Source organism: Eremomyces bilateralis (genome assembly GCF_010015585.1).
Source record: "Eremomyces bilateralis CBS 781.70 unplaced genomic scaffold P152scaffold_36, whole genome shotgun sequence".
NCBI lineage: Eukaryota > Fungi > Ascomycota > Dothideomycetes > Eremomycetales > Eremomycetaceae > Eremomyces > Eremomyces bilateralis.
Genome location: NW_022985102.1, coordinates 110,559 through 125,938, shown reverse-complemented (window position 1 = coordinate 125,938; position 15,380 = coordinate 110,559). Strand labels below are relative to the sequence as shown.

Below are 15,380 nucleotides of genomic sequence, written 5' to 3'. Positions count from 1 at the left end.
GGCAACAAATACAATAAACACCGACGCCAGCCTTCCATTCCCCCTCGATCCGGACCAGTGTCATGATGATCAAGAAGCAGCCGAGGGGGAATCAAAACATAAGAGTCGTAACGGTCGTCCGTAGATTCAGAGGCGCAATGTTCCTCGCTCTCATTAAACGACTCGCGGTGAATACAACGTCACGGAGCAATTAAACAGAGAATCAATTCAAAGGAATGAGTAGGAGGCAGGGAGAGCAAGATTGCTCAATTCGAGATCGGTGCAAGGCGCATGAGATTCCACCGTTTGACGCCTTGCAGAAACAATGTCTTGGCCGTTAGGGGATAAAGCCGCTCCAATCTCTCGACATGAGAGTTAGGTTGTTGTGAAAAGCCAACCCAGAGCTGGAGCATGAGGAAATCGTAATTTGAGCTTTTAGGTGCGCAACAAATATCAGGTCTTTTGAGTCATATAAGGGGATCGTAGCGAAGGGGAGAGTTCATCCCTCCAGTTCGTTTCGCATCGAAGACTCCGCTTAAGCAGCAGAAGCCGACGCTGTGGCAGACGCATCGCCGCCGCCGGTTAGAGACGGACCAGCCTCCTCGGCCTGCGATGTCTCTTCGACTCCACGCCCACGGCAAAGCGGACATGAGTTCCGACCGGTCGTGAGCCACTGGGAAGAGATCGTCAGCAAAACTAATTCGTTCATTCGGTTCGTGAAGTCGTAAATCACACTTACCTGGTCGATGCACTCCCGGTGGAAGAAGTGGCTGCACTCAACGAGTCGCCTGCACTCCTCGTCGATGGCAAAATCACACAGACACACCAAGCATCGCTGGCCCGCGTTGATTGGGATCATGTCGCTACCTTCCACCGCGATCGCGTGCAGGGTTCCAAGACGCTCCTGGATGCGAAAGATGCCGGGAGCAGCGGCAACGTCTTCGGCGCTGGCAACAGGAGGCTTGACGGGGCCGAGCAACGATGTGAGAAGCAGCATGTCCTCGTACGAAGGGGAGTCGGTGAAGAGGCTCGAGGTGGTCAGAATCGGATGGTTCTCGGGATAGCTACCGCCCAACACGTAGATGATCCAGCTTCGGGAAGATTGCGATTCGTCGAGGTTGTCGGGCGCGATGACACCGTTGCGCCGGGGTGACCCGGATCCGAATCGACCGAAATCGGGTTGGCTGTGCGGGCGTTCGCGGGGTCGTCGGCGGGTGAAGGGGGGAGGCGCCAATCGGTCGCCGTCAATGCCGTGGTCGCTGCTGACCGACAAGTTTCGAGAATCATCACTGGTGGACGAGGTACTCGCGGATGGTGCCGACGGGAGTTGAGACGGTGGATTGTTGATTGAGGTCCTGGGTGTGAGCTCGGGGAGGACTCCGTTTGCTGGAGTTGACGGCGGCGGGATCGGAGATAAGGGGATGTGGGTGCCTTCACGGGTCCGCTCATATGAGGTGTCACGGGAATCCGAGTCGGTTGCGCCAGATGTTGACCTAAAGCCACCCATGGACGCCGTTCGGCGATGACTGTGTGCCCGAGGACCGTTCTGCGTTTGACGACGTAGACTGGTGAAGCTATCGTCGGTCGGGGCTTGTAGGGCGGGCGGATGTGCAGATAGGGCTTCGAAAAAAGGATTTATGTTCGGCTCGTCATTTCCGCCAGATATAGACCGAATCCCAACGATGATGATGGGTATCATTCGTCCTTCCGGGCTCCCTTCAGCGTTATCGTTGCCCTGGCGCCCAGCTGACCCAAAGCGGAACATTCGAAAGAAGTTCAGCGGGCGTTGTTCGGGATTGCTTCCCTCACTTTCACCATCCGTTTCATTCGCACTCTGTCGGAGAGCGGACGCGATTTGACCACTCCGAAGTGATTGGAGGAAGTTATCAAAGGACCCCTCTTCGCCCGCAGCCGACGCATCTCGATCGGACGTGACGGTTCTATGATCTCTGCCCAGTAGTGTTTCCGCCGTCATTGCCGCGGCTGCAGACAATAGTCTTGAAAGAATCGCGATTTGATCTTCGCCTCGCACGATTGGCGGCCCCCTTCTCCGCAACGAACTGGCTAGGTTCGGACTCATATCTGAGCTATTCCGTGAAACGGTCGGGGAAGCGGTGTCCATAGTTCCTGAAAGCTCGTCGAAGTCGAATGCCACGTCCGGCATCTCAATGTCGAGGTACTCTTCCGACGGCCTAGCATCGTGCGTCGCAGACCGGTTGCTCAGGCTAGTTCGGCGTGTTCTATGTGGTGCAACTCGACTCCAGGCACCAGAAATCCCGGATGAGATAGCCGTGCCGGCGAGTGAAAAGCGGTGGTGTCGTCGAATGTCCGTCATGTCCGGTCGAGCGGGCGACGCTGGCCGTCGAGGACGCCGGAGCAATCGTGATAGGGATCGGGGGGTCGAGGACGTGGGTAAGGTATGTTGGGACGAAGGGGCGGCATGGTGAAACGAGAGTCTCGACGGCAGTTGGTGAAATACGGATCTTCGATACTGGCGCGCGTGGCCCGAAGGCGCCGAAGAGTCTTGTCTTGAGGCTGCAGAGCCCATCGCGGGTGGAGGGTTGCGGAGGCGCCTGGCAAACTCGGGGACTGGCGGATGGGAGACCGGTCCCGGATCGAAGGTATAACAAACGATGAGGATAACAAGCGGTCAGTGGGATCTAGGTAAAGGTAAGAATGGGGAGCAGGAGAGATAGGATAGTTGATTCATGAGGAGATGGTCGGAGGAGTTGAGGAATAGGTAACTGAATCATTCAGGGCTCATGTCGAGATGACGAGTTGAGGTGAAGTGACGGCTGGGGAGAAGGCGAAACGCCACTAGACCACCGCCTCATGCACCAATATTCATAGGTGCACGAATATTAATACTAGTAGGTACTTGGTAGGTGCTGTGAAGATACAGCGTGAGCAAGAAAGAAGTTGAATTCATTTGATCCATCAATTCTCATGCCAAATTTCTGCAACGAAGCCACTTTTGCTTCCAGCTCCAGCTCGGCTTCTCATCCATCGGCTTCCTCTCATGCTCCATCTCCAAACCCTCCGTATCACTTCTCAGCGGTCTTCCAGCGGTACCATGGCAAATGTACTCTTGGGCCAGTCGAGACGCTATTTAAGACAACCTCCGTTTGATTCATTCAATATCAGGCGGTGAAGTCGTGGGATAATCGTCTTTTACCGCCTGCCCCAGTATCATCCCAGTATCATAATATTTAAATACTTCCCTGGATGACTCCCATTTCCTAAGCATCTCAGCCTGCCGAAAAAGGCGTCCGATGCAAAAGGCACGACCGTCTGACCGTCTGGCCGTCTGACCGCTGCATTCTGATCTCGGTGGCGGTGTTTCACTTTATCGTCCGCTGCACGCTGCTGTCACTGCACTATTGGAACCAGTCAGCAGCCACCGGTTCTCGCCTTTTTATGCACAATGGCATCGCGTCATTCGTTTGCGTTACCGCTCCGCCAATCGCAACACACGAAGCAGCAGCGCGCTCGACGTCTCCAAGGCCCTGCGAAAAAATCGCCTCGCAGTCAAAAGGGAAAGGGAGAGGTCGGCCAGGCGTCGGATGAGGAGGAGAGTGAGGTCGACCATGTCGAGGAGAGGAAGAAGACGCCGCCGAGAACGGAGTTTACTGCGGCTCAACTTCAAGAGCTGGAAACTGCTCACTGGAAGAGAGGGGAACCCTTCCCCGGGGCTCCGTTTCCTCATGCACCGCTGCGCGAGAGGAAGCGACCAAGGCTCGACATCGGGGAATCCGAGAGCGGATTCTCGGACCTCGATCCTGCGATCCGACCACAGCGAGACGCGAGACGTGTCACCTTAAAGGAACAGTTCGCTCCTCGGCATCAATTCGCTGTCATGTCTGATATCCTCCACCACTCGCTCTTGGAAGGAGATATAGATCGTGCAAGTAAAGCGTTTGGATTGCTGTTGCGGACGAAGATTGGACCGGACTACCCGGATATCACGGCGAACAACTACTGGGGCGTCGCGGCGGAGATCCTCGCTCGTCGAACACGACAATCCCGTGGCAGTGACGACGAATGGACCGACGTTGAAGAGGATGGCGGAGCGGAAGGTAGTAGAGATGGGGATTCCCATCGGACTACCCCCAGCGACGATGATGACAATGGAACGAGTGACGTTCGTCATGAAGGGCACAGACTCGGAAACCCTGGTCTATACACTCCAGACGGAGTCCGCAAAGCACGAGAGCTGCTTGACATACTGATTCTCGAATACCCCTACCGCGTCCAGCAACCTGATCGAGTCGACGCTCGCGACTTCTTCCAACCGATGTTCACGCTCTGGATCTACGAAATCCAGCGGAGAAGTGAAAAGGCCATCCAACCGTATTCGGAAGAAGACGAAGGCTTCGACGCCAGAAGACGTGCCATCAAGCTGGGGGAACTGAGGATGGCGCGAGAACTGGCGATGCGGATGGACTCGACGCTGGGTACCTTTCCGTACGACCAGCAGCCGGGACTGTGGGAGCTGAGAGGGATGGTGGCGCTGTGGGTGGGCGATCTGGAATGCAATCGATACCGCGAAGGAGCGAACGCAGCACTGTGGGCGGAGTATGAGAAGAAGGCCGCGAAGTGCTTCATGGCTGCGGAACGATACGGTGGGAGCGTCTGGCCTGGAATGCAGGACATCGTCGAAGAACATAGACCTCCTGAACAACTGATATGAATCATCATGCCAAATCATTCAGATTCACTGGATCGAGTGCGTGTCCAATATGATATTCAATCATTGTGGGTCTAACGAGAGGAATGGGTTAGTGATTTTATGAAACATTGCTATAGATTTGGACAATAGGTAAATGAGGATAGAATCTAGTGTACATGCAATCCGAATGGGTACTATTACTCCGTAGGCATCCACTTCTTAGGTAAATAGAACGCTACAAGTTCAGCCCAACCATTTTCCCAAAACACCGAAGCACCTCCGGATCAAAAAGTCATCCCGACTAGGATCAATATCGCAACTGTAAGCAGTGGCATATAAAGCGGATCCACTACATTGAAAGCAGTATTCGACCCATCAGTCTCTTCTCCTTCTTATAAAACGCTATTCCATCTCAATTCCGCCTCTTGTCTTCGATGTCAATCCTCGCTAAATAGGAGCCTAAACTCCATTCGGCAATCCTCGTTCCAGATATTGAATCCGTGATTCTTCGGATCAAACAACCGAGCGAGACCAGATGCGCTTGCGTCTTGAGTCCAGATCGAGAAGGGTGGCTCTGCAGTCTCGTGTTCACAAGGTGGTAACCATGGTGAACGACTATAAATTTCAAACTTAGAATTGCGTTGTAACCACAGAATAGATCGGGAATAAAACAGTGCATTGTAGGGCAAGTAGCTTACCAGACGACGCAGCTTGGACCGTTATTGTGTGACCCTAGCCATTCTTCCATGCACTCGGCGTGTAGGTTGTGGCCGCATTGGACCTTGCACCATGTCAAGGACGAGAGAGGGGCGTTTGCCAGGAGTGAAGTGCAGATAGGGCAATCCTCATCAGTTGAGCGGCGCTGGCAGTGGGCACCGCATTGTGATACAAGAGGTGTCTGCTGGGTAGAGGTATCGGCTGGGATATCGGTGACGGTATCGATTTGGTCTCCGGTAGGAACGGTAAGTTCTACTACGTTTGGGATTGACTGATAGACGGTATCAGCAGAAGCATCGTCGGCATCAATAGACGTATCCCGATCAATGTCGTGCTCTATAAGCTCGGGGCAATGCATCCTGATACGGGCTTCCCATCTGTATACAATACCGATGGCCTGATCTTTATGGTAGCGACCGCAGAGAGAGGCCTTAGCGACAGATACCAGCACCTGGCGAAGCTTTTGTTTGGACAAAGGCTCGGCCAGGGACTGCTCGATAATCTGTTCTGCTCCATATCTCTTGACGCGGTTTCCACAGGAGCCGTCGCTGGTGCTCCTCGCATATCCGATACATCGTTGTGTGCTACCAGTAGGTATCTTGAAGAGACTTAGCAGGTCGATGGAAGTCATTGTGAGAAATTAATATGGCGAAATGAATAACGGGCACAATTCAATAGATGTGACAGGACAATAGCAGAGATTGAATGGATAGATAGAATATTCCATCACGCCTGGGTATGATGAAATCGACTTATATGGACAAAATTCACGCCCTGATAAAGACCTTCAACGGTTTTCTACGTCATTATGGTACGCAAAGGAAGTATAGAGCAATCGGGACGCAGTGGTCGCATGAAAAAAGTAACTCTGTTTAGGCAAGTCTTAAGCATTTACCGTAATGCCTTCCACCAGCTTGGGTCGACGTCCATAAGCCACTCCGCGCCACCCTCTCGCATTGCATATGATGCAAGTCAAACTTTATTTCGATGCCCTGACGGGTTGGCCACCTTCTATCCGTTTTCTCACGACTGCAAACGATGAAGAAAACCCAATGGCAGCTACTCAGTACCCTCCAGTGTGAATTAATAGAAGCGAGCGAGCTGCCAAGACCATTGCCGCAATCGACGGGGGGGTGCAACGAATAGCGTATCAAACGAACCACACCATAATGAATGTCCCTATATTGCGATAAGTACACTGCCTATTCGGTTCAGGATGATGTTACCTGGCGTGCATAGCCGCATTTGCAAGCGTGCTGTCCTGTTGACTTTCCCTGCTCATCACTGACTCCTCGGTTGCCCAAATTTAGCCGCAAGGCTATCGTGACGCGTCCTCAGCCACATTGAAGGCAATGAATGTTCTAGACTGCGGTCTATCGTTTCAATTAAACGTAGATCGAGAGAAGCCTTACCTGATTCTATTATGCGAGCTGAGGAGGTGGCTGTGTGACATCATTTTCTCGGAGAGCATGACTGCAACAGGTTGCTCTCCACTGCTCAGAATGCATTCGTGGCTCGTCCGACCCCGTCAAGTCCATGCTCTTATGACAATTGCGCAATGCCTAGACATCGAGCAACACTTCTTGCCCCCACCCACGAGCGCAGGGAGTGTACCCTGATCGTGCGAATGGCCAAAGTCTTACCCGACGTTCTGTATAGTGGACTCCACTGAATGGCTTAGGAACCACTGATGGAAGACGTCACTGATGGGAGAGGTATTGGAACGAAGTCGTCGTTGAGATGCCGAATCGGGCGCGTCGAACAAGCTGCTCCGTGCGTAAATGGTAGGCATACCTAGCGGAACCTCATTAGCTTCGTAGTGTCCCATTTGCCGTGTTTGGCATTGTAGATTTCCTTGATGAAATACTCCAACTCAACACATATATCGACAATTTCTCCGACAAATTTGGAGGAGCCGTCTAGACATGACGGTTCAAATATCGATCGGGTAGAGACCAGTTCCTGTCGAAAAGCTTTTGGTTCCTGCTGATCCGAACAGCAAGTCCTTGGACACCATGTGACCAATATCCTCTGCAGTGATTCGACATGGTTGGCTCGAAATACCGAGAAATGCCATCAATCTTCCCGTTGAACGTGTCACTGTTCGTGTCATTGTTCAGCTTGATTTGAACCTGACAAGATAATGGCTGGTTGAGAATACCATTGAAAAACTCCGACATACGGCCAACGACGAAAATGGAAAGTTAACTGACGGCTTTGAGGACATTCATCACGACAGTACCATTTGTGGATTGGATTTCTGGCCGATCTCGTCGGCTACACTTGAGAGTGACTCGTACGCTCAGGAATATTGTGCGCCATGGACGGGCCTCCACCAAGAGCTACACTAAGTAGACAAATGTCTGCACACACCCCCGAAAATCACCAAATCTAATCGCTATACACCGTATCTTGAGATACGCTGCAAAACACATACAAATGCAAATTCAGTCTACTTTTTTGATTTCTTAATTGGGAAATATCTAATATTTCGTATGCCACCCTTTTGCCTTGATTACCGCCCGTAGACGTCGCGGAATTGAGTCGATCAGCTCTCGGATCGTCTCCTGAGGGATCGCCCACCACGCCTCCTTTAACGCCGCATTCATGGCCTCCCGTGCCTCCTCCGAGGCGCCCATCATCTTCAATTCGGGGTGCAGCTCTAGGACCTTTGATTTCAACAGATGCCATATGTGCTCGATGGGGTTGATGTCTGGAGAATTGGCCGGCCAATCGATGACCCAAATGCCGTGCGTCTCCAGCCATTCTTGGGTGATTTTAGCCGTATGGATCCTTGCGTTATCCTGGATAACAACATCCCCGGGTTCGTACGTAGGGAGAAGTCCCTCCTCTAACGTAGCGATGTAGGATTTCGCGGAATAGCCCTGTCTTGCGGAGGTTTCGTCGCGGTCCATGATCACCAGGCCTGACCTCCCATCACGCGAGATTGAGCCCCATATCATCTGTGAAATGGCCTTGCCAGAGGTCTTAGGCTCGACCATTTGCGGATCATATGCCTCGTGGTACAGTCGCCATACCCATACCTGCTTACCGCCCGCCCCCTTCTCATACGAGCACTCGTCCGTGGAGTGGGTCCGGGAGAAGTCGAATTCAAGAAATTCGTGGGCAAATCGGACGCGGACTTTTGCGTGGTGGGGCTTCAGGTAAGGCCTCTTCTTCGCTCGCCATTTCGTAAGGTGATATTTCTTAAGGGTTCGGTAGATAGTCTTCCTAGAAATGCGGAGGTACGAAATACCTGCGAGGAGCTCTCCATACTCCATTTTAGGAAATCGACGCGCGATTTGAACGATATGCCGTTCGTCAGGGCGTGATAGCTTATGGGGACACCCTTCACGGGGTAAAGATACGGTGGTTTGATGTTCTTCCCATCTCTCTAGAGTCCCATGCACCGTGCTTCTAGAGACGCGAAAGTTCCGCGCGATTTCAGTCTTTGGTTTCCCATCTTCAGCAGCCTGAACAATTCCAACTCTTTAAGCGGCCGATAACTCCTTATTAGGCCCTCGATTACCACTTATTTTTGTGCCAAAAGACCTCATTTTGGTAAAGTTATTGATTGTCAAAGTAAGGGGTGGGTGTAGAGATATTCAGGTGAGAATGGGGTCTGTGCCCAGACTTTTGGCTTAGTAAGTTAGGATGGAGTCAAACCGAATGGCTGCCATAGTGGCTGCCTGGCCGATTGCTTTGAATTTAACGGTGTGACGGAGCCTGTACTCGCTGGAAACATCAACAGGATAAGACGGCTCCGTTCCAGTAATATTGTCAGTGACAAAGCTGAGTTCGTCGTACGGATCATGCCGTTCACCATTAGATCTTGGTACCACTTCCTGTGACATCTGGAGCGCGTGTTTACTCCATATTGGAGATAGGCTTTCTAAAACTGCCCTCAATGGCTCTGATGCCGCCCTCTAACTCAGCTTGGTGGTTGTCCTCGCCCAAGCCCAACTTCACGGCAATCTCCTGGAAATCGGTGAACACTTGGGCGGCAGGGACTTGGATCATGGGTGCTAATTTCTTGATAAGCACGTCTCGAATTATAAACTGATCGACGCGGATTTTCGGATGCCCGTTGAAAACAGACTTCTGGAAGCCGCAGCATTACCGGTGTTGTTGGATCACTCGATGATGTGGCACCCATAGTGGACGAAAATAAGTGTAAGGAAGCATACCCCAGAGCTTCGAAAGTTCACGATTCCCTATGCCAGATCTTACCTGGCCTAGATATCAAGAGTTCCCGCGTGCCATGTTGATTTCTGTCAGGAAGGCTGGGGCGGTGTGTCAAGAGCGTCATGCCATGAATTCAATTTCGTCCTTTCAGAATGGAGAGATTCAACGAGTGACTTGGCAGTGGACGTCGATGTCTCCATTTCGTAGACCATATGCCAGGACGCCGCAGTAACCCACACTGTACTTCGAGGGATCGTGCTTGAGCGCCATCAAGTGAAAAGTGATTTGGGCTTATGGCGATGAAGAGGGGGATCGAAAGGGGCTAGGGAGAGGCTCACGTGATTACCCCTGAATGAAGGGCGCGAGAGGGGCTAAGTAAACACTTCCAACATCAACACTCACATGTCTCCTTATCATATTACAATTTTTTGTCCTTGGCAGTGGCCTTCCTTGAATTGAAACTGTTCGATATGTCCTGGCTCTTAAAGGTAACAGTGCTGGTCGGGGGGGTTGAGGCACACCATTTCGGCGGGGCACTGCCTTGGATAGTCAGAAAAATGCTTTGAGTTGTGGTGTATTGCTATTCGTACATGTTAGACGGTAGGCCGCAATCCATTCCGCTACCGCAAGGGTTTCATCCCTTTATGAATCGCGGCGATCCCCCCATTCAAATCCTCCCACGCCGTCTGCGGAGTCACAAACCCCGCATCTTCGATCATCCCTCGCCACTCATCCTGGCTTGGGAACCGCTCGATGCTCTCCACCAAATACTGGTAACTATCCCGATCGCCCGCCACCAGCTGGCCAATGATCGGAATGGCCCCGAAGCTCCACCGCTTGTACACGGCGTTCAACAGCGGGTTGGAGAGCCGAGGCGTGAACTCCAGGCACGCGAAGATGCCGCCGGGTTTGAGGATGCGGAACGCTTCGCGCAGTGCGGCATCTTTGTGTGTGAAATTCCGGATGCCGAAGGCGACAGTGTACAGATCGATAGAGTTGGACGGGATGGATGGGATGGACTCCGCGTTGGCCTCCATGAACTCCAGGCGCCCCGAGCGCGCATATGCCGTCTGAAGCGCACGCTTCTTGCCCTCGTTCAACATGTCGGGGTTGATGTCTGCGACTAGAACGGAGGTGCTGGTGTCGTTGTGGATGGTGGTTGCGTGATCGAGCATGCGGAAGGCGATGTCGCCCGTGCCGCCGGCGACGTCGAGGATCTTCCAGCCAGACGATGGGGTGGATGGGGAGATGGAGGATGGATGGCCGGGGTCGAGGGAGCGAACGAAGTGGTCTTTCCAGAGGCGGTGGATTCCGAGGGACATAAAATCATTCATGGCGTCGTAGTTTCCGGCGACGGACGAGAACACGGCGCCGACTGAGGGCGGTTAGATTGAATGTGGTGGCTCGAGGGGTGCGGACATACCTCGAGACTCCTTCATGGATTCTGCTATTGTCTGGAACCCGAAATGCGTGGTGTCTGCGGGTGCAGCATCATTGCTGGATGGACGTGGTGAAGCTGCGGGTGGTTGGTTGGCGCTTGCAGTGGAGGCAAAGGATCGTGTGCTACGGCTCTGCTTTGATGCGCGCAAGCATCGGAAGCATAGTCGCCCGGCAGAGGAATATGGGCTCCTACTCATCGTTTCGATCGGAAATAGGGGAGGAATAGAAGCGGTGGATCGAGGTGTGTCGAGTAAATGTCGATCAGTTGATGGGCATCAATCAATTGACGTTGAATCAGAATCGCATCCACAGTCCAGGTCACACTGACAAGGCTGCAAGGCTGCAAGGCAACAACCTCCTTGCTCGCTGGACGACAGATGGGACCAGAAGTGAAGACGATGGATGGATCCGGCTTTTTACTGTCTGGCATTATTGGTATGTGAACATTAACTCAACTAATATCTGTACGTATAAATGTCCTTCGTCCTCGCTATGTTCGCTGCATCCGCCTCCTTGTCATCTACATCCAATATCTTTTCTTGCTCCTCCCCCGACTCGACTCCTGGTCTCACCACCTCAATCTTCACCTCTGTCTCCTTACTATACACCCGCAACCCCAAAACACACACCGCATTCCACGGCTCCTCCTCCATCTCCTCCTCCTCTGGCCCCATTCCAATTGGGCCCATCTCATCATGCGGTCGCATCGGCTCATGCGGTCCCCTCCCTCCATGCCCATTCATCCCACCAAACCACTTCCCCCAGTTCGGTGGTGGATGTCCACCGTGTCGTGTTTGCTCACTATGCCTCACGTCATCCTCTTCATCCGACGAGAACTCCGGCGCGTCGATCTCGCTGTCCCAGCTGAGCTCGTCCGAGCTCACGTCACTCACGCTGAGTCCTCGAGCCCTTCCATGGAGGCTCGGCGTCCCCGGTCGGGAGTGCTCCTGGTCGACGCCGGTGATGCTGGGGCGCCGGACGAAGACCGGCGGGACGGGGAGGCTGTCGCGGTGGGAACGCCGCATGCCCGGACCTATGCCGGCGCCGGAAAAGGAGCCGGAGGCAGGACGACCGCGTTCGGGGCGAGGGGAGCCCGAGGGATGGCGAGTGTGGCCGCGCATGGGAGGGGTGGAGGGGCGGCGATAGTCTTCGTTGAGGACTGCGCGGGAGACTTGGGGGAGGGTGGAGCTGCGATGTGGTGGTGAATTGCTGTGGTGCGGTAGAGGGTAGGTTTGAGAGAGCGGGTGTGGCTGCGGTGCTTCATCGTTGCCGTTCATGTTGATGCCGAGCGGATTGCCGTTTGGTGAGCGGTCGCCATTACTAAGGCGGAAGTCTTCAAGTTGAACGCGGATACCATCCGGTTCTCCTGATACACCGTTGCCCTTCGTCTGCTTCTCCGCGGTCTCTGATTTCTCTCTTTCTTCCTCGATTCGCTCGAGTTCGGCCAACCGTGCAGCATACCGCTGTTCTTCCTTCAGCGACTTCTTTTCTTCGATCCTGATCGCCCGCCATTTCGCCCGTTTTCTTGCACTTCGCTCTTTCTCAAACATCTTCCGAATCCACTTCTTCTGTTCCTCGTGTCTGCGTCGCTTTTCCGCATGGGAGCGATTTTTTTCCAGCGGCCGGAATTGCCCCTTCGCATGTGCAAGGTCGTAGCTCAGACCCACTGACAGCAATTTCTCGCGGCGCGTGTGGCAAACTTGCTGAACCACTTGCTCGGGTGGAGGCTCGCCGGAGTACCGCTTTGCGGTGACTTTGAGCATGACCGTGTACTCGCCGGCTTCCAGCTCCGGTTCGGTGAGCTCGACGCTGACCGAGCGACGCATGTAATAGGCACCATTGCTGCGAACGATGTAGTCTTCTTCCCCTTTTCGGTGCAGTCGGAATTGGAGATGAAACTCATAAGGGCCTTCAAGACCTCGGAAATAGCGGTCATCGAGCTTATTGTCCGAATCAGCAATGCAAAGTTATCTTCGCGGAAACAAGTCATTTACCTGCGACAATACTATGACCACCGGTACATTCTTTTCCACCGTGATCCGGAATTGAGTGTCGAGGAAATTCGACGACCACGGTACTTGTACGCTGGTCCATTGCTGAGTGACAGTCCAGTCGCGTCCGAATAGCCTCGTTCGGTCGAAGTGCTGGTAGTGACGGAGCAAATCTTTGTATGAAATCCAGAAGACACCATCATCGCCGAACTTATGCTTCAGCTTCTCCATCCAGAATGGCGTCCATTCCGAACTTCCATCGGACCATGGACCTTTCCATTCTGTATTACCCCACGGATTGCTAGTCGCTATCAGTTTTCTGCTTCAAGTTGGGTTGCAGCACGACTTACCGCAACTTCAGGAGACGATGGACTTTGCCTTCGTGCTCGATCTCTCTCGCCTCCATGATGCCGTATGCATGCTTCTCTAGAATCCCTTTTCTTGATCCGTATATTCCTCCCATTTGCCCACAGCCAAACAAGAAATCTTCGTTGACTCTCATCAGCTCTCCCCAGAACTTGTCTCGGTCCAAGATATCTGATGAGAACACCTCCGTCGTCACTCCTCCAGTAAGATCCTCGATCCCTTCTCTATGTTTGGTCAGTCTTGTCGACGACGGCACAACATGAGACGTGGAACTCTACTCACCCAACGAACCCACTCTCCAGAGCGGCATAATCGCCATGTGCTTTCGCATATGCTTTCTCAAGTAATGGCAGCCAGGTCTCATTCTGATCACTGCACTGCGCAAAGTATAATGCCCGACTCCCGGTTTGCATCACCGCCTTATACTCATCATCCGGGGTGGCCCGGTTCTGCAGCTGGAGAAAGTTGTTCCTCTCCAGCGCACTGTCATCGTAGTCCTCCTTGATGAGATAAAGCTTATCATCAATCACCTCCGAAATCCATTCGCCGTCCCGACGGAAGACGAATCCGTAGACACCAACCTGTTCGTTTCTGGCGACGCACACTCTCGGAATCAACGCCTCTTTGTTCGACAACGTACACAGCGCGCTCATGAACCAGCAATCCCCTTCCTTCCCCTGCCGCACATCATTCGCCGTCGCGCCCTCGATGAAAAACCGCGGATCTTCAAAAATGTCCTCGACCCTCTTCACACTCATCGGGCGCAGCTTTAGCACCGTATCCGCCAGGCCCATCAAACTATCTGGCGGCTGTCGGTCCGTGATCATCCGCTTCAAGTCCGCTTCAATGTCGAAATGGGGATCCCGATATTTCTGATTAATTCTCCTGCACTCCTCGACAATCTTCGTCACTTTGGCACAGCATTCTTCCACCGCTTGCTCGTAACTCGCGAGCGCATTCACGCCATGAAGGATGGCCCTACGTGCATGGGCGCCCGCTGCACGCGTCGCATAGAAGTTATCCGGGAGTAGGGTATATGCCTTGCCCGGGTGCTTGCTATTGAAGCGGTCCCAGAACTCGACGACGGTGCGTTGGGGTTCCTGGCGCTTTTGCGGGCGGCGATGGCGTGGTGGGGGACGACGAGCAGGTAGATCGCGGGGGCCACGAGGTTGGTCGCGAGGAGGGTTGCGGTCGTCGGAGTTGGGGTTGGGAGAAGCGTCTCGAGAAATAGGACGTGTTGGTGGAGAGTTGGGGCGAGAAGGCGGTACGGAGGGGGCGTGGCGGTCCGAAGGGCGGATGGTGTGTGGCATGGTGATGGTGGTGATGCGGAGGAGATGAGAGATGCGGTCGTGGAAAATCCCCGAGAGGTAGAGGAGTTAAATGATTGTCAACGGCTGTGGGTGATCGCAACGGGGTCAACGATTTGATATCTCGACATTCAGCCGCATCCGACTCTGTCGCTCTGTCCGAGAAGAGCAAGGATGTCCCTTGGGACCAGAATCACAGCACGGAGGGGATACAAAAGACTCTGTCACAATGTAGACACGACCATGGACTCAACCGAGAAAGAAGAAGATAACGGCGAATATGAAGACCGGACGGCACCCTTCAGCAACGAACTGGGGATCATATCCTCAGAAGTCAAAACTTAGAAGATTCTCGTCGCAAGCCATCGAGTGTCCAGAACATCAACTTTCACTGCCCCGCCGGCGACTAAGAATATCCGCACGACCCCGGCAGATACCGCTAGACCAATGCCCGAACGAGCAGCATCTCCATGGCTCCATGCCGAGTCCATGGCATGAATGGCATCGAATGACGCCGGTTCAACGCCGTCCTGGCCAGGACGTTGCGTTCCTCCTCTTCTCCTATCCCTTGCATGTCCGTACAATGGCTGATCCTCGTGATGTTCATCAGCATGAAGGTGAACCTCCGACGAATTGCATGTCCAAGGTGTTTGTGCGATCATCGGAGCTGCCGTGTGGATGGACGGGTGGCTGAAGTCAAGCGACGAATCCCAGGGACTTTGGCAA

At 53.4% G+C, this 15,380-nt stretch overlaps 5 protein-coding genes across 5 annotated transcripts; 1 reads left to right on the top strand and 4 right to left on the bottom strand.

The window, feature by feature from the left end:
- Positions 1-514: 514 nt before the first annotated feature.
- Positions 515-2,527, bottom strand: P152DRAFT_477344 (uncharacterized protein; the record flags this gene model as incomplete). The annotated part of the gene is made up of 2 exons (XM_033681575.1): positions 515-652; positions 719-2,527. The coding sequence occupies 2 exons, from the start codon at positions 2,525-2,527 to the stop codon at positions 515-517; spliced, it is 1,947 nt and encodes a 648-aa protein (XP_033530062.1).
- A 1,137-nt stretch (positions 2,528-3,664) lies between these two features.
- Positions 3,665-4,507, top strand: P152DRAFT_373455 (uncharacterized protein; the record flags this gene model as incomplete). The annotated part of the gene is made up of 2 exons (XM_033675559.1): positions 3,665-4,004; positions 4,065-4,507. Coding segments are annotated over 2 exons (783 nt in total), but the record flags the coding sequence as incomplete, so codon positions are not given.
- A 370-nt stretch (positions 4,508-4,877) lies between these two features.
- P152DRAFT_221823 (uncharacterized protein) lies at positions 4,878-6,356 on the bottom strand. Its single transcript, XM_033674495.1, has 2 exons — positions 5,347-6,356; positions 4,878-5,263 (listed from the first exon to the last, which is right to left on the bottom strand). The coding sequence occupies exons 1-2, from the start codon at positions 5,994-5,996 to the stop codon at positions 5,086-5,088; spliced, it is 828 nt and encodes a 275-aa protein (XP_033530060.1). The 5' UTR covers positions 5,997-6,356; the 3' UTR covers positions 4,878-5,085.
- Positions 6,357-9,845: 3,489 nt separating this feature from the next.
- P152DRAFT_221577 (uncharacterized protein) lies at positions 9,846-11,355 on the bottom strand. Its single transcript, XM_033674493.1, has 2 exons — positions 10,974-11,355; positions 9,846-10,925 (listed from the first exon to the last, which is right to left on the bottom strand). The coding sequence occupies exons 1-2, from the start codon at positions 11,185-11,187 to the stop codon at positions 10,171-10,173; spliced, it is 969 nt and encodes a 322-aa protein (XP_033530059.1). The 5' UTR covers positions 11,188-11,355; the 3' UTR covers positions 9,846-10,170.
- A 1,044-nt stretch (positions 11,356-12,399) lies between these two features.
- On the bottom strand, positions 12,400-14,474 carry P152DRAFT_383106 (cysteine proteinase; the record flags this gene model as incomplete). The annotated part of the gene is made up of 4 exons (XM_033675773.1): positions 12,400-12,930; positions 12,985-13,282; positions 13,332-13,571; positions 13,630-14,474. Coding segments are annotated over 4 exons (1,914 nt in total), but the record flags the coding sequence as incomplete, so codon positions are not given.
- Positions 14,475-15,380: the final 906 nt, after the last annotated feature.